Source organism: Schistocerca cancellata, chromosome 3 (assembly GCF_023864275.1).
Source record: "Schistocerca cancellata isolate TAMUIC-IGC-003103 chromosome 3, iqSchCanc2.1, whole genome shotgun sequence".
NCBI classification, from domain to species: Eukaryota; Metazoa; Arthropoda; class Insecta; order Orthoptera; family Acrididae; genus Schistocerca; species Schistocerca cancellata.
This window is the reverse complement of record NC_064628.1, coordinates 389,524,883-389,547,356: the sequence shown is the minus strand read 5'-3', so window position 1 is coordinate 389,547,356 and position 22,474 is coordinate 389,524,883. Positions and strand designations below refer to the sequence as shown.

General features: G+C 40.2%; 1 protein-coding gene across 2 annotated transcripts in view; it reads left to right on the top strand.

The window, feature by feature from the left end:
- Nucleotides 1-4,960: 4,960 nt before the first annotated feature.
- Nucleotides 4,961-22,474, top strand: part of LOC126176724 (galactoside alpha-(1,2)-fucosyltransferase 2-like) — a 188,206-nt gene continuing 170,692 nt past the window's right edge. The window contains exons 1-2 of one of the 2 annotated variants that reach the window (XM_049923893.1): nt 4,961-5,139; nt 21,013-21,194. In XM_049923893.1, coding sequence (XP_049779850.1) covers nt 21,130-21,194 — 65 coding nt within the window. In that variant the 5' untranslated portion in view covers nt 4,961-5,139; nt 21,013-21,129. The remainder of the gene's footprint in view (nt 5,140-21,012; nt 21,195-22,474) is intronic. The other variant, XM_049923894.1, reaches the window with a different exon arrangement.

The following is a 22,474-nucleotide window of genomic DNA, read 5'->3' as shown; positions in this document are numbered from 1 at the left end:
ATAACATTGAAAACGTTTTATATGCACCTGCGATGGTGAGTCGCTATGTGAACGTTTCACGGTGTTGTGTCAGCCATGTTGGGCAGGTGAATGCGTGCACGGCTAGACGCAGGTCGCATATTCTGTTAGGCTCACTAGGAACAATGCACCCTCTTCTGTCCTGGGAAGCATTGCAATACATTTATACAGGTTGTTACAAAAAGGTACGGCCAAACTTTCAGGAAACGTTCCTCACACACAAATAAAGAAAAGATGTTATGTGGACATGTGTCCGGAAATGCTTAATTTCCATGTTAGAGCTCATTTTATTACTTCTCTTCAAATCACATTAATCACGGAATGGAAACACACAGCAACAGAACGTACCAGCGTGACTTCAAACACTTTGTTACAGGAAATGTTCAAAATGTCCTCCGTTAGCGAGGATACATGCATCCACCCTCTGTCGCATGGAATCCCTGATGCGCTGATGCAGCCCTGGAGAATGGCGTATTGTATCACAGCCGTCCACAATACGAGCACGAGGAGTCTCTATATCTGGTACTGGGGTTGCGTAGACAAGAGTTTTCAAATGCCCCCATAAATGAAAGTCAAGAGCGTTGGGGTCTGGAGAGTGTGGAGGCCATGGAATTGGTCCGCCTCTACCAATCCACCGGTCACCGAATCTGTTGTTGAGAAGCGTACGAACACTTCGACTGAAATGTGCAGGAGCTCCATCGTGCATGAACCACATGTTGTGTCGTACTTGTAAAGGCACATGTTCTAGCAGCACAGGTAGAGTATCCCGTATGAAATAATAACGTGCTCCATTGAGTGTAAGTGGAAGAACATGGGGCCCAGTCAAGACATCACCAACAATGCCTGCCCAAACGATCACAGAAAATCTGTGTTGATCACCTGATTGCACAACTGCGTGCGGATTCTCGTCAGCCCACACATGTTGATTGTGAAAATTTACAATTTGATCACGTTGGAATGGAGCCTCATCCGTAAAGAGAACATTTGCACTGAAATGAGGATTGACACATTGTTGGATGAACCATTCGCAGAAGTGTACCCGTGGATGCCAATCAGCTGCTGATAGTGCCTGCACACGCTGTGCATGGTACGGAAACAACTGGTTCTCCCGTAGCACTCTCCATACAGTGACGTGGTCAACGTTACCTTGTACAGCAGCAACTTCTCTGACGCTGACATTAGGGTTATCGTCAAGTGCACAAAGAATTGCCTCGTCGATTTCAGATGTCCTCGTCGTTCTAGGTCTTCACCAGTCGCGAATCATAGGCTGGAATGTTCCGTGCTCCCTAAGACGCCGATCAATTGCTTCGAACGTCTTCCTGTCGGGATACCTTCATTCTGGAAATGTCTCGATAGAAACGTACCGCGCCACGGCTATTGCCCCGTGCTAACCCATACATCAAATGGGCATTTGCCAACTCCGCATTTGTAAACATTGCACTGACTGCAAAACCACATTCGTGAGGAACACTAACCTGTTGATGCTACGTACTGATGTGCTTGATGCTAGTACTGTAGAGCAATGAGTCGCATGTCAACACAAGCACCGAAGTCAACATTATCTTCCTTCAATTGGGCCAACTGGCGGTGAATCGAGGAAGTACAGTACATACTGACGAAACTAAAATGAGCTCTAACATGGAAATTAAGCGCGACCTGTGATGTAAGTATAACATTGAGAACCTTTTAGCTGCGTTTGCAAGGGTGAGTTGCTCAGCAATTAAGTCTTCGCTGGACCGCAGGTAGAGAGGCATCGCGCCTGCAACGGTAAATACGTGCGCGTCCAGAGAGTTACTTGGTTCTTACTTACACAGACAAATGATGTCAGTATAATACTCAAAGAATTCTAACTGTATACTTAAAAATAGACGTAACTTACACTTGCTGGCTGCGGGCTGCATGGTGCCTGTGCGATGTTGGCGGAGTCAGCATGTGCACGGGTTGGAGCCTCTGATATGTTGCAGTTGACGATAGTTCGAAAGCGTTTCTTATGTGCATTGAGTGTTTGTGCACAGTATTATTTTCGACTGTTAAAGCATTGTGAGCATGTTTCCAGAGCCTTTTACACGCACTATTTTCTGACAATTTACGAGTTATTTGTGTGTCTGTACATCAGTGTTCTGCATTATTTCGGTGATTTACGAGTAGTTTGCAGGTCTGTAGGGTGTGAAATGCTTTATTTCGGTAATTTGCGAGTTGTTTATGTGTCTGCACATCAGTGTATTGCATTATTTCGGTGATTCACGAGTAGTTTTCAGCTCTCTGTAGTGTGCATTGTGAACCAAAGCACGTCAGGGCGAGAGTTTTGTATCAGTGTAATAAATGAACCACGTGAAATCAATCCCTAAATAAATTATTCGAAATTAAACAAAGTACACTCCTTCCTCTCTCCAGCAGCCAAGAACACGCTGAGTCCGTTTCCTGCCATTTTTCCCCCAAACCACCATGGGACGACAGTGCCCTCTGATGGCAGTACTGTGTTCTAGGTCAGTTGTAATCCGGTCCTCATGGTGAACACAATGGATGGAGCTACTGCCTCAAACTGTTTAAATAAAGAATGCCTGCAAAATAAAGACTTAGGTCCATCATATCTAGCAGCCCAGCACAGGCTGAGTCCTTTTCCCACCAATTCCAAGGAACTGGTGGCGGGTGGAAGACTTAAGTTAGTGCAGGTAGCCCAAGTGACCTATTTTCCAGCCATTGTCTTAGGTTAGTGGAGGTAGCCCGAGTGAAAGGAAGGGGGTTAGGATAGTGGAGGTAGTCCAACTGACCTGTTTTCCAGCCAAAATGTGAACTTCCCGCCATGACGTCATTGCGACATTGTAATATCTATCGCCGCCATCCTGGATACGCCATCTTGAATAAATGTGGCAACAGTGCAGAGGTGGTGTTACCGCCCTTGTCCCCCACTTGTGTTCATTTCAATTTTGCGTGTTTGTAATTGAAATCCCTAAGTATTTAGTTGAATTTACAGCCTTCAGATTTGTGTGAGTCATCGTGTAATCGATATTTAGCGGATTTCTTTTAGTACTCATGTGAATAACTTCACATTTTTCTTTATTCAGGGTCAATTTCCACTTTTCCCACGGTACAGATATCTTATCTAAATCGTTTCCCAATTCGTTTTGGCCATCTGAAGACTTTAGAAGCCGGTAAATGACAGCATCATCTGCAAACAGCCTAAGATGGCTACTGAAATTGTCTCCTATGTCATCAATATAGATTAGGAACAATAGAGGGCCTATAAGACGTCCTTGGGGAACGCTGCATGTTACTTCTGTTTTACTCGATGACTTTCCATCTATTACTACGAACTGTGACCTTTCTGACAGAAAATCACAAATCAAATCGCACAACTGAGGCGATATTCCAATGGAATAACGAAAATGAGAACTCTGCTAGACTGGGACCCAAACCAGGCATTCCGAATATCGTTGGGACTCGAATTAGATATCCCACGTGTCGCCTTAGCATTTCGCGATTCACAGCCAGATGCAAACTTCCATGTGTCGTCAACTGTGTGTATATATCCTGTACTCATACACCAGTTATGTATATTCTCATACAGGGGAGATGTGTCCTTCAAAAAATATTTCTTCGAAGTCGTTTGCCCGGTGTAAGCGGATAAATACGATACTGTAGTCTCTGCATTATTCAGAAATGCAATGCAAGGTTCCTTCGGACCTGCATGGTTGACGACATATGGAAGTTTAATTCCGGCTGTAAATTGTCCTTTGATAGCCAGATGGTAAGCCGACCGTTCGCGATAAACGGGAAATCCGAGTTAGTATCCTGGTCTGGCACAAATTTTCAATGTCGTCATTCCATTGTACAGCTGATGGATATCCATATTCGCAACTATGAATATATTTTAAGTATTTGGGTAAAGTATTTGCCAATAAACTGACTGTATTATATGCTAATGTAAGAATAGAAATAAGACACCAGATCATTTGCAATTACTTCTTGTAATAATTTGTTTAGATATTTTATTTTTAGGCACTCACGCTAACGCCAATACTGATTATATTATTTGCCCAAGCGTTGGCTTTATTACATGCAAACAAAACCAAGCAATGTCTCTGAACAAAGTAGACCTATGTTATTTCTTCGTTTGAAGATCTGTGTAACAAGGAACCATTGGACAGCACATGCTGGATGCTGGCAAAGTTTCGTAACTGCGGTGTATCACGGTGGAAGCTGAGACATGGATATTAACAACAACAAAGCCGCACATGCTTTTGCACTAAGTAATTCATATTTTGATCCAAATCGCAATATAAACAATACTCATGGCGGTGCATTAAGGAATGTACCATCTTCTTGTCACAGAGCCAGCAGCTAGCATTACGCTTCGAAATAGTCGTGTAACTACTTGTGTAACATTTGCAAATGAGCACGATGAGTTTCTTATACCTGATTATGGAATAAATAGCTATTTCGAAAAAGTACTGGATGCAGATTTTATGTACTTATAAAGGAACTTTAGCTGTAAGTTGATGTAGCAGTCTTGTTGGAAAATCCGTTTGAAATCTGCATTTAATTTCCATTAGTATTCCATCATAGAAGAAGAGAAGAAGGTTTTCTTTTATTTATTTTACATGTCTAGTTCCGTAGGACTAAATTGAGGAGCAAATATCCACGGTTATGGAACGAGTCAATAAATGAAATTTCAGAATAAAAGTAATGACAGATAGAGGGTAAGCTGAGAGATCAGCATGTGTCAATGTGAAATTGTAACTCGGTTGTGCGCTCTGTTAAGAACAGTTGACAGCTGTATGGTTATAAATCATTCACCGTAGATATTGATTGCGAAAAGCATCTCCCTTATCACAGGGTATGTGACGTTGCTGGGTTGCAGCGCCAATTTTTTTGTGACAGCAGCTGATATCTCCTCAGTGGGCCAACGCCGCTTTCTGCTGGAAGAGTGTAAACGTCGCGACGCTCATTTGGAGTGCTGTGTTTGTAGGGCCGCGGGTTGCCTACGTGGTTCAGCTACCTGGGCTTGCAGTGCTTCCAGTCTCTGTTCTGGTGGAGACGGTTGCGACGCCTGTCGATGGAGACGTCTTGAGTATCCCGTCAACAATCTGAGCATTTGTGTCGAGATCAAACGCGCAAACTGTGAGTATTTTCTGTGCATCTTCAGGAAAGCGTGACAGCTGTAGTAGCGTTGAGAAGTATTTTGTAGAAAGCATTAGTTAAAATTACGTAAAGATAAATGTGTCATACGAAAAAACTGCCAGTGGATAATTGAAGAGAATATAATTATAATCCATTTGGTACAAAACTACTTTTAGTTAAAACTAAGTTATCTTACTTCAAAACAGAAATAACAAATCTTCTGGCTCAAAAGTAATTTTTAGGTCTGAGTATGTAAGAATAAAACGAAAATATACTGGAATATAAAGAATAAATCAGTATTTCGTTGCATAACAATGGGCTTTGATCACAGCTGCACATCTTTTTGCACTTAATTCACAAGCTTTCGTGACGAGATGTAGCGTTTCTCAAGAATTTTTTTTTAAATTTTGTCAATTTTTTATTTTACACGTGTAAGGACCTTATCGACCACACACCTGATCTACAAGCTTCTTCCATTTCCTTCTGTTGAGTGCACTGTTCGTCCATTCAGTGTTTGTGTTCATCCAGTTGTGTCCTCCTGGCTGTTATCTCTCCACCTACTTCTGGGTCTTCCTCTTCCTCTATGGTTTCTCCGAATGCTATTTTAAGTAGTCTGTTTTCTGTCATTCTTGCTGTATGGCCTGCCAAGTTCAACCTTCTCTTCTTCAGCACATTTACAATGTTACAGTGTTTATGCAGCTCTCTTGATTCTTCATTTTTTTCTTATCCTCCATCCCATGTTATCTTCATCATATACTAAACCAAAAATTTTTCTTAGTATTTTTCTTTCCAATATTAACAGTTTTTCTTCATCTTTTGTCCTGAATATTAATGCTTCACATCTGTATAATGTTACTGGTATAATGGTCTACTGATGCAAGCGGATTTTGAAGTTAGTACTAAGTGATCTTCTCTGTATGATTTTGATAAAACTAAAGAGCGTTTTGTTCACTGTTGCTAGACGGGCATCTACTCCTATATCAGTTCCATTATTGTTACAGAACAAACTCTCTAAGTACTTGCAGCAGTCAACTGTTTTGAAAGTGAACCCATCTACAGCCAAAGGTGCATCTCCTTTCAATATAATCAAGAACTTTTTTCTACATGTTCCTGTTGTTGTTGAATATAATTTATATAATTCCTCAAAAGCTAATTTTCAAATTTATAAATAATCACTGCATCAATTTTTCCTCTCCTAGTTTAGAACATCCTTTAATTCCTAGATCTTTCACTTTAGCTTTTAGTTCCTTTATATTAGAAGCTGTCTCTGCACAGTGTGTATCCTCCAAATTGTTGATGTTATTATGGATAAGATCGGTAGTTTGTTGTTTTCTAAATTTAGAGTAACCTCTTATTCCTAATTGTTTTGCTCTAGATTTTAATTCACTTACTTTTAGCCTGGTCATTTATAAGAAATATTTTTTGTCAGAAAAATATAAAACTGTCTTATTTCTTATTTGGTGAAAAATATATTGATTGTTAATGATAAATAGTCATTAATTTTACCAAAGAAATATTTGGGTATAGAGTGGAATACAAAATTTAGTTCGAAACAATACGTATTTCTTCTTCACTTAGATAGTATAAATAATTCACATTTTCATCAGTTAATTGATCTAGGAATGATGATACACCATCATGAGGATAACATAGAATAGAAAATACAGAAGTGTTACTTTTCTCATTCATATTGTATTCGAATTTTATCAAATATTGTTTTTTATTAAATGGAACAAGTTCCAAATACATCTGCTTCAGCTGTCACACCATTAGCGAATACATTTAACACAATGGTTTATACAATACAGAAGTGTTTGTGATATCTGACAAAGAGAATAATCCATGGTTTAATGGTAAGGATGCTGCAGAGATATTGGGATATGAAAATCCACAAAAATATTCTACACTATACTGGAGAAAAACACGTAATATTTATGAAAATTTAAAGGGTGAACTATTCATCCAAATTATCAAACTGGCATCCTCATTCTGTTTTTATTAATGAATGAAGTTTATATTCGTTGATCATGAAATCAAAAATTCAGCAAACTGAGTGGTCCCTCTACATTGGGTAACCTAAGAAGTTTTACCATGGATTAGAAAACATGGTCAGTAGAAACTAAAGGAAGAATTGAAAATTTTCAAGAGCAGATTGAAGATTTAGAAATTGATAAAGAAATGAGTATGTGTGTCTTGAAGAAAAGAAGAGAAGAAACTCAAAACTTAAGGATACAAGAAGAATTGCTTGTTGAACAAATTATCGAAATGCAGCCAAGTGTCATTGTACCAACTGATAATTCTGATTTGAGAAATACGTTCGTTATTCTACAGTTATTTGGTAGTCAATTTGTGTATGATTATTATGTGATCAGATGTAAAAAAGAAAGGTACAGGTTGGATCATACACACATCAAAAAAGTTTTGCATCACCTTGGTTACGAGAGTTCCAGAACCTATACAGAAAATTGGAATAGAGACCAACATAAACATCATTTCCGCCATTTTTATTGCTCATGAAAACCACACATTGCATGCTGTACCACCATACAGCGAGACCTTCAGAGGTGGTGGTCAAGACTGCTGTCCACACCGGTACCTCTAATACCCAGTAGCACGTCCTCTTGCATTCACCCATTCCTGTTTTTGTTGTGGCATACTATCCACAAGTTCAGCAATGCAATGTTGGTCCAGATTGTCCCACTCCTCAACTGCAAATCGCGTACATCCCTTAGAGTGGTTGGTCGCTCACGTCGTCCATAAACAGCCCTTTTCAATCTATCCCAGGCACCTTCGATAGGGTTCATGTCTAGAGAACGTGCTGGCCACTCTAGTCGAGCGATGTCATTATCCTGAAGGAAGTCATCACAAGATGTGCGCGATGGGGGCGTGATTTGTCATCCGTGAAGACAAATTCCTCGCTAGTAACTGTCGATATGGTTGCACTATTTGTCGGAGGATGGCATTCACGTATTGTACAGCCATTACGGCGCCTTCCATGACCACCACCGGCGTATGTCGGTCCCACATAATGCCACCCCAAAACAGCAGGGAAGCTCCACCTTGCTGTACTCGCTGGGCAGTGTGTCTAAGGCGTTCAGCCTGACCGGGGTGCCTTCAAACATCTCTCTGGCGATTGTGTGGTTGAAGGCATATGCGACACTCATCGGTGAAGAGAACGTGATGCCAATCCTGAGCGGTACATTTGGCATGTTCTTGGGTCCATCTGTACCGTGAATGGTATCGTGGTTGCAAAGATGGACCTCGCTATGGACGTCGGGAGTGAAGCTGCGCATCATGCAGCCTGTTTGCACAGTTTGGGTCGTAACACGACGTCCTGTGGCTGCACGAAAAGCATTATTCAACATGGTGGCGTTGCTGTCAGGGTTCCTCCGAGCCATAATCCGTAGGTAGCGGTCATCCACTGCAGCAGTAGCACAAAAAATGATAAATTGTATTTTGAGGGAGAAAAGGTATGAATTTCTGTTCATCAATGAAGCTGAAAAGGTTGAAAACATTAATTGATTCAAAAAGGTAAAATATTCACATTAAAGCAAAGAAAATTTAGTATTGCAGACGTTGTGAACTCCATGTGGGCATCTAAGAGCTGTTATTGTATTAATAGCTTCAGTATAGTATTACTTATTGCTCCTGCATATATTTGTTTGAGACCATGGCATTCTGATTAATTCAGTTTATTGTTGACGCTCGCAAATAATGCAATAGGCATAATATCCTGAGGAAGGGCACTAAGTGCCTGAAACCGTTGAAGAAATTAAACTTCCTTTTTGCAATTGGTTGCTTATTATTTCATTATAGCTAAATTTTAAATAGAATTTTTATTGAGAGTGATGTTAAATTATATATGGAAAAAGACAGTATTTCAAGTGCACATCGATTTAGTAACCAAATTATTGAAGCTGAAAAAAGAACTATTGTTAATGACATTCCTAAATTTAATCAATTTGAATTCATCAATAAAAATTTTAATCTAGCTGATGGAATGTTTGTGAGGCATACTGATAGTTTTCATAGACTAACCAATATTATTGCTTCATTCAAATGTAATGCTGAATTCGGTGGACTGATAATTCTTGAACGATATTATCTTGCATATATTCCAATTTAAATAATACACAGGAAATAGAAATAACTGTAACTCATGAATATGATAATTTGATTGACTTCAATGGTGTTACTGCGACAGTTGTTTTAGAAATGGTTTAATAAATTTTGTCTTTAATAAATAACAGACAAAATAGGACCTATCAGTTCTACTCATTCCCTGTGAATGAGAAATCAAAAAAATAATCTAAATATTCCTAACAAGGCTACATAAATTAACATAAATATAGGAGATGGATGACTTCCTCCTAATCATGCTCAGTTGTACATGAGTTTCAGTATTATAGGAACTGATGGTATAGTTTATCCAACCTATAAGGAAAATATAAGAAAAATTTGTTGATTTATGTGGAAAAACGATTTTATTTCCTTCCACAAACGAGGGAAATACTGTTACATCTAGAACAGAGCATCCTTTCATTTCATCATCAGTTTTGTTGTATTTGACTTCATCTGTTAATCATAAAATTTGTGTGGAGGTGCATATACACATTAATGGTAACGTTAAAAGCAAGAAAACTAACGTGCTTTATCCATATGAATATTCTTGGTGGTTTCTTTAGGGCCATAAAGAAATTTTATGGGAAGGAGGTCTTACTATGATTTTTACTTGGAGTATAAGTGATGGAGATGCTCTTCTTAGATGACCTGACTACAATAGTACTGGAGTTGAAGTAAAAGATACACTTCCAAAAGAAGGTGAAATTGTAGTAGAATCTATAGCAACTCTTGTGCCTATTATTAAACATGAACCGAAGTATGAGCTTGAAAATCTAGAAAATTTACTGACAAATTCTAAAATTTAATTATCTTTCTATGAACTGCAAATAGTTGCAGTAGCAGAATTAACAGGGCAGAAAAATTTAGAGCTAGACACCACAAATTACTGTAATTCAGTAGAGTTTGATATGCCTCCTTTTATTTTTGTTGGGTTCCAAACTAATCGAAAAATAATCAGTTAATTGATTCTTAATTATATGATCATGTTAAGCTCCAGAATACTTAATTAAAATTGGAATGAATGAATATTTAATCAAGAAATGTACGAGGGCTGTTTTTTTTTTTTTTTTCAACCTCCGATCGTCCATCTAAGCAAGTAAGAGGTAGGGAGGAGCCGGACCTGATCGTCATGCGATTGCGCAGCTCCCTCACCACAACCTCTGCCGTTTTCAGCTGCAGTGTGTCAGTCGTGGCCGAGCTATGTCCGTGTAAACATGGCCGCTACGCTCGATGCTCCCACCAAATGTGAGTTACGAAGTGTAATCCGTTTTCTGCAAGCAGAAGGATGTAGTGCTGCGGAAATCCATCGCAGAATGAGCATCGTGTATGGTAACAACGTTATGAGTGATGGTAGTGTACGGGAATGGTGTCGAAAATTTAAAGGAGGACAAACAGACGTCCATGATGAAGGTGGACAAGGTCGCAAGTCTGTCGCCACTGTAGGCCTCGTTGAGCGTGTTGATCAGGCGGTGAGATGCAAACGAAGGTTTACAATTAGCGAACTGTCCAATGAATTTCCAGACATTTCAAGGTCTGCTTTGTACACAATGGTGACTCAAGACCTAGGCAATCGGAAATTGTGTGCACGTTGGATCCCAAAAATGCTGAGTACCGACCACAAAACGCAAAGGATGGCGTCAGAATTATCGTTTCTCACACGTTATGCCAATGAGGGAAACGTTTTTATGAAGTCGATTGTTACTGGCGATGAAACGTGGGTCCTCTATGACAATCCTGAAACAAAGGAACAATCAAAGTAGTGGATGCACACAGCTTCCCCAAGCAAGCCAAAAAAGTTTAAACAATCACTGACGAAAAGAAAAACAATGGCCACTGTGTTTTGGGACCATAAAGGAGTGCTGCTGGTGAACTTTATGGAGCAAGCTCTGACGATAACCAAGGAAGTTTATTGTGAAACTTGATGTCGTCTCTGCAGAGCCATTCAAAACAAACGCAGAGGAATGCTTTTGTCTGGCGTTGTTTTGATCCATGACAACGGCTGACCACACGGTGCCAACATGACATAAGACCGCCTCAAAAAGTTTAAATGGGAAGTTTTTGAACATCCACCATACAGCCCGGACCTAGCACCAAGTGATTATCACCCGTTCCGAGAACTGAAGTCATGGTTAGGTGGGCAGCACTTCGCTACTAACGAAGAACTTCAGGACGCCATCAAGACTTACGTGTCCTCATTGGCGACAACATTCTTCGAGGAAGGCATCGAAAAGCTTGTGTTACGGTATGACAAGTGCCTCAATCGTTTTGGCGATTATGTAGAAAAATAAGTTAAGACTTTACTGTACTTTTGCAAATAAAATTATTATTTTCTGTACATTTTTCTTTTATTTACAGCCAATCGGAGGTTGAAAAAAAACAGCCCTCGTATAATTTCGATCCAAAAAACAATTATCTGAAGGCATATAATGCATTTCTTGATCTTAAAGTAGCTACACAGTTGAAGGGCAATGTGAATTTCACTCTGTTTAATTTCGTAACGAACTACCTATCTATGTGATTAAATGAAACAGAAACAATATTGTTGCTGTTAAGAGGACTACTAAGAAATTATGTGCAACATTCGACAATAAAATACCGAAGGACACAATCGCCTAAGTAATTGTGTATGGAAACAAGAATCTCACATTTGATGCACAACACAGAATATTAACTGAGAATTTTTAAATTGAAAAATTGAGTGTATAATGATATCTGATTTTATTCATTACTATTTTTCTCAACAGGCATAATGGATGTTTAAGAACCCGCGACTGTTTTTCCAATATAAATACAGAAAATTGCCACAAGTCATTCTTTCAAAATAGTTATTTATTGCATAACCCAGTTCTCGAACCTCTTCAGATGCATCTTCGGTTGGGGCGCTGGAAGTTACATGACTGTTTGAAAGCGAAATGCTAGATGCTGACTCTGTTACAAGGTAGTGGATCACATTTCAATGCATCGCCATGAGTGTCGCTTATATTGCGACTTGGATCCAAAAATGAATTCTGTACATTCTGTGACAGTATGGGTGGCTTTGTTGTTAGTACCCATCAATCAGCTTCCATTGTGATGGACAGTTGGTAATATATTGCCCACTTTGCACAGGATGTATATGTATATACTCCATAGTTATGCCAGCATCTGGCACATGTCTACTTTGCTTATACTCATTAATTGTTTTTCTTTGGATGTAATAAAGTCAATGTATGGGCACATATTTTAGTCAAATCCGGCGTTTATATGAATGTCCAAAAATAAAAAAACAGCACATGACTACCTACTCGACGATCAGACTAAACTGAGAAACAAATTTGTCCTTCTGAATTTCGAAGAGTTACCAGTTCAAAACAGCTAATCAGTCAACGAACCCCTCGACCCCTCCAATGCTTCCCCTCCTCTCACCTCTCTCCCTCTCTTCATGTACTAATTACACTGACCTCAACATAAATATCCCACAACAGAATAAATCCTGTACTATATGTCCTAATGTCCAAGCTCTCGACTGTTAACGTTAACGGCAGTTTTGGGTAAAGTCGATATTTCAGGACATGTGTTATATGGAAATACGATGCAACGTTTTTTCGGAGATACATGCATGCATGTCCAAAGGAACAGGCACTGTGGCCACTACAGCCGTTATGAAATCCGTTAAATGTATTCACGGTTTTGAATATGGACAATACTCAGTTGTACAGTGGAATAAAGGCAATGGAACTCCAACTCGGATTTCCCGTTTATTGCTAGGACTCGAACCCGCATCTCCCGCTTATCGGCTAAGCAATTCGGTGATTCACACCCTGTTGCAGACTTCCATGTGTCGTCAACCATGCGTCTATATCCTGTACTCGTAATTCCATTATGTATATTTCCATACAGGGGAGACAATTTACTTGGAAGTCGCTTCCCAGAGTAGGCGCATAAATACGATACTGCAGTCTCTGTGTTTTCAGAAATACGATGCGAAGTTCTTTCGGACATGCATGGTTGACGACATATGGAAGTTTAATTTCGGCTGTGAGTCGTGCATGAATAGGCAGATGGGAATTCCGAGTTAGAGTCCCAGTCCAGCACAAATTTTCAATGTCTTCATTACATTGTACAGCTGATGGATATCCATGTTCGCAACTGCGAATACATATAATGTATTTGGGTAAAGTATTTACCAATAAACTGACTGTATTATACGTTAATGTAAGAATAGAAATAAGACACCAGATCGTTTGCAATTACTTCTTTTAGTAACTTGTTAACTTACTTAACTCTTAGGAATTCACGTTAACGCCAATATTGATTAAAGTATTTGTCCAAGCGTTGGCTTTATTACATGCAAACAAAACCCAGCAACGTCTCTGAACAAAGTAGGCCTATGTTATTTCTTCGTTTGAAGATCTGTGTAACAAGGAATCGTTGGACAGCACATGCTACATGCTGGCAAAGTTTCGTAACTACAGTGTATGCACATACATATCCTGTGAAAAGTGATGATGTGTTACCAACTTTACATCACAGTGGAAGCTGAGAGATGGATATTAACAACAACAAAGCCACATATACTTTTGCAGTATGTTCATTTTTTGATACAAATCACAATGGCGATGCATTAAGGAATGTTCCATCTTCTTGTCACATAGCCAGCAGCCAGCATGACGCTTCGAAATAGTGGTGTGTAACATCTGAAAATGAGCTAGATAAGCTTCGTAAACCTGTTTATGGAATAAACAGCTATTTTGAAAAAGTGTCTGGTTGCAGATTATATGTACTTATAAAAGAACTTTAGATGTAAGTTGATGTAGCTGTAGCATCCACAACTTCATCTACAGTGATACTCTGCAAATCATATTTAAGTGGCTGGCAGAGGATTCATCAAACCACCTTCACAGTTCTCTATTGTTCAAATCTCGTACAGCGCATGGAAAGAACGAACACCTATATCTTTCAGTAAGAGCTCTAATTTCCCTTATTTTAGCATGCTGATCGTTTCTCCCTATGTAGGTTGGTGTCAACAAAATATTTTCGCATTCGTAGGAGAGAGGTGGTGATTGTAATTTCGTGAGAAGTTTTCGCCGCAACGAAAAACACCTTTGTTTTAATTATGTCCACCCCAAATCCTGCATCATTTCAGTGACACTCTCTCCCCTATTTAGCGATAATACAAAACGTGCTGCCATTCTTTGAACTTTTTCGATGTAGTCTGTCAATCCTATCTGGTAAGGATCCCACAGCGTGCAGCAGTATTCTAAAAGAGGACGGACGAGCGTAGTGTAGGCAGTCCCCTTAGTAGATCTGTTATATTTTCTAAGTGTCCTACCAATAAAACGCAGACTTTAGTTAGCCTTCCCCACAACTTTTTCTATGCGTTCCTTCCAATTTAATAATCCCTAGGTATTTAGGTGAATTTACGGCCTTTAAATTTGACTGATTTATCGTGTAACCGAAGTTTAACGGATTCGTTGTAACACTTATGTTTCGCTCCAACAGATTTGTTTTCTAAATCGTTTTGCAATTTGGTTTGATTTTCTGATGACTTCATTAGTCGATAAACGACAGCGTCATCTGCAAACAACACAAGAGGGCTGCTCAGATAATCTCTCAAATCGTTTATACAGATAAGGAACAGCTAGGGCCTATAACACTACCTTGGCGAATGCCAGAAATCACTTCTGTTTCAGTCGATGACTTTACGTCAATTACTACTCTCCGACAGGAAATCACAAATCCAGTCACATAACTGAGACGGTATTCCATAAGCACGCAACTTCACAAGCCGATTGTGTGGTACAGTGTCAAAAGCTTTCCGGAATTCCAGAAATACGGAATCAGTCTGAAATCCCTTGTCAACAGCACTCAACACTTTATGCGAGTAAAGAGCTAGTTGTGTTTCACAAGAACGATGTTTTCTAAATCCATGTTGACTGTGTGTCGATAGACCGTTTTCTTCGAGGTAATATTCATAATGTTCGAACACAATATATGTTCCAAAATGCTGTTGTATATCGACGTTAATGATATGGGCCTGTAATTTAGAGGATTACTCCTACTACCTTTCTTGAATATTTGTGTGACCTGTGCAACTTTCCAGTCTTTGGGTACGGATCTTTCGTCGAGCCATCGGTTGTATATGATTGCTAAGTCTGGAGCTATTGCATCAGCATACTCTGAAAGGAACCTAATTGGTAATACAGTCTGGACCACAAGACTTGCTATTATTAAGTGATTTAAGTTGCTTCACTATTCCAACGATATTTACTTCTACGTTACTGATGTTGGCAACTGTTCTTGATTCGAATTCTGGGATATTTACTTCGTCTTTTTTTGTGAAGGCATTTTGGAAGGCTATGTTTAGTAATTCTGCTTTGGCAGAACTGTCTTGATAGTATCTCCATTTCTATCGCGCAGAGGAGGAGTTGATTGTGTCTTGTCACTAGCATACTTCTCATACGACCAGAATCTCTTTGGATTTTCTGTCATGTTACGAGACAAAGTTTCGTTGTGGAAACTGTTATAAGCATCTCGTATTGAAGTCCGCGCTAAATTTCGATCTTCTGTGAAAGATCGCCAATCTTGGGGATTTCGCGTCTGTTTAAATTTGGCATGTTTGTTTCGTTGTTTCTGCAACAGTGTTCTGACCGGTTTTGTGTACCAAGGAGGATAAACTGCGTCGTTTGTTAATTTATTTCGTATAAATCTCTCAATTGCTGCCGATACTAATTTTTGAATTCATGCCACATCGGGTCTACACCTATATGTTTAATATCGATGGAGTGGAGATTGTCTCTGAGGAAGGCGCCAAGTGAATTTTTATCTGCTTTTTTGAATAGATATATTGGCGTTCTACGGATCGGAGCGTGGAATGTCAGATCCCTTAATCGGGCAGGTAGGTTAGAAAATTTAAAAAGGGAGATGGATAGGTTAAAGTTAGATATAGTGGGAATTAGTGAAGTTCGGTGGCAGCAGGAACAAGACTTCTGGTCAGGTGAATACAGGGTTATAAATACAAAATCAAATAGGGTTAATGCAGGAATTGGTTTAATAATGAATAAAAAATAGGAGTGCGGGTAAACTACTACAAACAGCATAGTGAACGCATTATTGTGGCCAAGATAGACACGAAGCCCACGCCTACTACAGTAGTACAAGTTTATATGCCAACTAGCTCTGCCGATGACGAAGAAATTGAAGAAATGTATGATGAAATAAAAGAAATTATTCAGATAGTGAAGGGAGCCGAAAATTTAATAGTCACGGGTGACTGGAATTCGGTAGTAGGAAAAGGGAGAGAAGGAAACGTAGTAGGTGACTATGGACTGGGGGTAAGAAATTAAAGAGAAAGCCGCCTGGTAGAATTTTGCACAGAGCATAACTTAATCATAACTAACACATCGTTCAAGAATCATGAAAGAAGGTTGTATGCATGGAAGAACCCTGGAGATTCTAAAAGGTTTCAGATAGATTATATAATGGTAAGACAGAGATTTAGGAACCAGGTTTTAAATTGTAAGACATTTCCAGGGTCAGATGTGGACTCTGACCACAATCTATTAGTTAAAAACTGTAGATTAAAACTGAAGAAACTGCAAAAAGGTGGGAATTTAAGGAGATGGGACCTTGATAAACTGACGAAACCAGAGGTTGTAGAGAGTTTCAGGGAGAGCAGAAGAGAACAATTGGCAGGAATGAGGGAAAGAAATACAATAGAAGAAGAATGGGTAGCTCTGAGGGATGAAGTAGTGAAGGCAGCAGACGATCAAGTAGGTAACAAGACGAGGGCTGGTAGAAATCCTTGGGTAACAGAAGAAATATTGAATTTAATTGATGAAAGGAGAAAATATAAAAATGCAGTAAATGAAGCAGGCAAAAAGGAATACAAACGTCTCAAAAATCAGATCGACAGGAAGTGCAAAACTGCTAAGAAGGGATGGCTAGAGGACAAATGTAAGGATGTAGAGGCTTATCTCATTAGGGGTAAGATAGATACTGCCTACAGGAAAATTAAAGAGACCTTTGGAGAAAAGAGAGCCACTTGTATGAATATCAAGAGCTCAGATGGAAACCCAGTTCTAAGCAAAGAAGGGAAAGCAGAAAGGTGGAAGGAGTATATAGAGGGTCTATACAAGGGCGATGTACTTGAGGACAATATTATGGAAATGGAAGAGGATGTAGATGGAGATGAAATGGGAGATATGATACTTCGTGAAGAGTTTGACAGAGCACTGAAAGACCTGAGTCGAAACAAGGCCGCGGGAGTAGACAACATTCCATTAGAACTACTGACAGCCTTGGGAGAGCCATTCCTGACAAAACTCTACTATCTGGTGGGCAAGATGTATGAGACAGGTGAAATACCCTCAGACTTCAAGAAGAATGTAATAATTTCACTCCCAAAGAATGCAGGTGTTGACAGATGTGAAAATTACCGAACTATCAGTTTAATAAGTCACGGCTGCAAAATACTAACGCGAATTCCTTACAGACGAATGGAAAAACTAGTAGAAGCCGACCTCGGGGGAGATCAGTTTGGATTCCGTAAAAATATTGGAACACGTGAGGCAATATTGACCCTACGACTTATCTTAGAAGCTAGATTAAGGAAAGGCAAACCTACGTTTCTAGCATTTGTAGAGTTAGAGAAAGCTTTTGACAATGTTGACTGGAATACTCTCTTTCAAACTCTGAAGGTGGCCGGGGTAAAATACAGGGAGCGAAAGGCTATTTACAATTTGTACAGAAACCAGATGGCAGTTATAAGAGTCGAGGGACATGAAAGGGAAGCAGTGGTTCGGAAGGGAGTGAGACAGAGTTGTGGCCTCTCCCCGATGTTATTTAATCTGTATATTGAGCAAGCAGTGAAGGAAACAAAATAAAAATTCGGAGTAGGAATTAAAATCCATGGAGAAGAAATAAAAATTTTGAGGTTCGCCGATGACATTGTAATTCTGTCAGAGACAGCAAAGGACTTGGAAGAGCAGTTGAACGGAATGGATAGTGTCTTGAAAGGAGGATATAAAATGAACATCAACAAAAGCAAAACAAGGATAATGGAATGTAGTCGAATTAAGTCGGGTGATGCTGAGGGAATTAGATTAGGAAATGAGACACTTAAAGGAGTAAAGGAGTTCTGCTATTTGTGAAGCAAAATAACTGATGATGGTCGAAGTAGAGAGGATATAAAATGTAGACTGGCAATGGCAAGGAAAGCGTTTCTGAAGAAGACAAATTTGTTAACATCGAGTTTACATTTAAGTGTCAGGAAGTCGTTTCTGAAAGTATTTGTATGGAGTGTAGCCATGTATGGAAGTGAAACATGAACGATAAATAGTTTAGATAAGAAGAGAATAGAAGCTTTCGAAATGTGGTGTTACAGAAGAATGCTGAAGATTAGATGGGTAGATCACATAACTAACGAGGAGGTACTGAATAGGATTGGGGAGAAGAGAAGTTTGTGGCACAACAAGACTAGAAGAAGGGATCGGTTGGTAGGACATGTTCTGAGTCATCAAGGGATCACAAATTTAGCACTGGAGGGCAGTGTGGAGGGTAAAAATCATAGAGGGACACCAAGAGATGAATACACCAAGCAGATTCAGAAGGATGTTGGTGGCAGTAGGTACTGGGAGGTGAAGAAGCTTGCACAGGATAGAGTAGCATGGAGAGCTGAATCAAACCAGTCTCAGGACTGAAGACCACAACAACAACAACATATTTTTCTTTTATTTTTGGAGGATTTGGGACTTACAATATTCAATCTCTCTATGGCAAACCTTTGTTCACTAATCCTTGTATTTGTTTTGATGCTCGTTATTAACTTAGGATTATTTGTTGCTAAGAGCTCAAGTATGTTTACACAGCCGTTTGCTATTCGCGTGGGCTCATGAACTAACTGCTCGGAATAATTTTCAGAGAATGCGTTTTGCACGATTTCGGATGATGTTTTCTGCGTACCTCCGGAATTAAATATGTATTTTCGCCAACACGTCGAGGGTAAATTAAAGTCACCACAAACTATAATCGTATTAGTCGGCCACGTGTTTGAAATCAAACTTAAGTTTTCTTTGAACCTTTCAGCAATCGTATAATCTGAGTTGGGAGGTAGGTAAAAGGATCCAATTATTATTTTATTCGGGTTGCTAACAATGATCTCTGCCTATACTAACTCACAGGATCTATCTATTTCAATTTCGGGACAAGATAAACTACCTCTAACAGCAACAAACATGCCACCGCCAACCGTGTTTAGCCTATCCTTTCGGTACACCGTTAGGTTCTTCGCAATAATTTCGGCTGAGCTTAACTCCGGCTTTAGCCAGCTTTCAGTGCCTATAACGATTTGAGCATCAGTGCTTTCTATTAGCGTTTGGAGCTCTGGTACTTTCCCAACATAGCTATAATTTACAACTGTTATACCGATGGTTACTGTATCTACGTTCTTCCTTGGTTCGGCCTGCACCCTTTGTGACTGAAGCCCTTTATGTGTTTCCCTGAGACCCTCTAACCTAAAAAACCGCCCAGTCCACGCCACACAGCCCCTGCCACCCGTGTAGCCGGCTCCTGCGTATAGTGGACTCCTGACCTATTCAGTGGAACCCGAAACCCAACCACTCTTTGGCACAAGTCAAGGAATTTGCAGCCTACACTGTCGCAGACCGTCTGAGCCTCTGATACAGACCCTTCACTCGGCTCTGTACCAGAGGTACCGATGTAAGCCACCACCTGCAGTTGGCTGCACCATGTGCTCATCATGGCATTTGGGAGGACCCGTTCCACGTCTGGAATGACTCCTCCCAGTATGCACAATGAGTGAAAATTGGTTTTCTTAGCCTTCTTGAGGAAACATCCATTTGAAATCTACATTTTATTTCCATTATTATTCCGCTGTGGGAGACAAGGAGAAGGGGAAACTGAGAACTCAGCCGCCTGTACTAGCGAGAAATTGCAGCTCGGTAGTGTGAAGCCCTTTATGTGTTTCAACGAGACCCTCTAACCTAAAAAACCGCCCAGTCCACGCCACACAGCCCCTGCCACCCGTGTAGCCGGCTCCTGCGTATAGTGGACTCCTGACCTATTCAGTGGAACCCGAAACCCAACCACCCTTTGGCACAAGTAAAGGAATTTGCAGCCTACACTGTCGCAGCCTCTGATTCAGACCCTCCACTCGGCCCTGTACCAGAGGTCCGCAATCGGTCCTGTCGACTATGCTGCGAATGGTCAACACTGCTTTCATCTCGCAAACAAGACTGACAGCCTTTACCACTTCTGTTAGCCGCTCGAAACCAGAGAGAACCTATTCTGATCCAAAACTGACACACATAATTGGTACCGATGTGAGCCACCACCTGCAGTTGGCTGCACCATGTGCTCATCATGGCATTTGGGAGGACCCGTTCCACGTCTGGAATGACACCTCCCGGTAGCCTTCTTGAGGAAACATCCATTTGAAATCTACATTTTATTTCCATTAGTATTCCGCCGTGGGAGACAAGGAGAAGGGGAAACTGAGAACTCAGCCACCTGTGTTAGCGAGAAATTGCAGCTCGGTAGTGTGGTCTGCTATAAGCAGTCGACGGTTATGTGGTTATAAATCGTTCGCATTTGCTGTTAACTGCCGGCAGCATTTCCTTATTACAGGATAGGTGACGTTGCCGAGTTACAGCTCGATTTGTTTTTATTTTATTTTATTTTATTTTATTTATTTATTTATTTATTTATTTATTTATTTATTTATTTTTTTTTTTTGCGGCAGCAGCTGACAAGCTGACATTCTCCCATTCTGCTGGGAGGGCGTCGACATTGCGACGCACATGTGGTCCAGGTGCTTGGGCTTGCAGTGCTTCCATAGAAGTCTGGAGGAGACGGTTGTCACGCCCGTCGATGTACACATCTGCAGTATCCCGTCAGCAGTTTGGGGATAGGTGTCTAGATCAAACGCGCAAACTGTGAGTATTTTCTGTGCATCTTCAGGCAAACGCGACAGCTGCAGTGGCGTTCAAAAGTATTTTGTAGAAAGCATTATTGTTGTTGTTGTGGTCTTCAGTCCAGAGACTGGTTTGATGCAGCTCGCCATGTTACTCTATCCTGTGCAAGGTTCTTCATCTCACACTAGCTACTGCAACCTACGTCCTTCTGAACCTGCCTAGTGTATTCATCTCTTGATCTCCCTGTACGATTTTTACCCCCCACGCTCCCTTCCAATACTAAATTGGTGATCCTTTGATGCCTCAGAACACGTCCTACCAACCGATCCCTTCTCTTAGTCAGGTTGTACCACAAATTTCTCTTTTCCCCAATTCTCTTCAGTACCTCCTCATTAGTTACGTGATCTCCCTATCTTAACTTCAGCATTCTTCTGTAGCACCACATTTCGAAAGTTTCTATTCTCTTCTTGTCTAAACTGTGTATCGTTCATGTTTCACTTCCATACATGGCTACACTCCATTCAAACACTTTCAGAAAGGACTTCCTGACACTTAAATCTATACCCAATGTTAACAAATTTCTCTTCTTCAGAAACTCTTTTCTTGCCATCGCCAATGTACATTTTATATCCTTCCTACTTCGCCCATCAGTTATTTTGGTTCCCAAATAGCAAAAATCATTTACTACTTTAAGTGTCTCATTTCCTAATCTAATTCCCTCAGCATCACCTGACTTAATTCGATTACATTCCATTGCCTCCTTTCGCTTTTGTTGATGTTCGTCTTACATCCTCCTTTCAGGGTACTGTCTATTCTGTTCAACTGCTCTCCCAAGTTCTTTGCTGTCTCTGACAGAATTACAATGTCATCGGCAAACCTGAAAGTTTTTATTTCTTCTCCCAGCATTTTAATCCCTATTCTAAATTTCCTTTTGTTTCTTTTACTGCTTGCTGAATATACAGATTGAATAACATCGGGGATAGGCTACAACCCTTTCTCCCTCCTCAGCCACTGCTTCCTTTCGTGCCCCCTTGACTCTTATAACTGCCATCCGGTTTCTGTACAAATTGTAAATAGCATTTCGCTTCCTGTGTTTTACCCCTGTCACCTTCAGAATTTGAAAGAGAGTATTCCAGTCAGCTTTGTCGAAAGCTTTTTCTAAGTCTACAAGTGCCATAAACGTAGGTTTGCCTTTCCTTAACTGTCTTGTATGAGAAGTCGTAGGGTCAGTATTGCCTCGCGTGTTTCTGCATTTCTCCAGAATCCAAACTGATTATTCCCGAGGTTGGCTTCTACCAGTT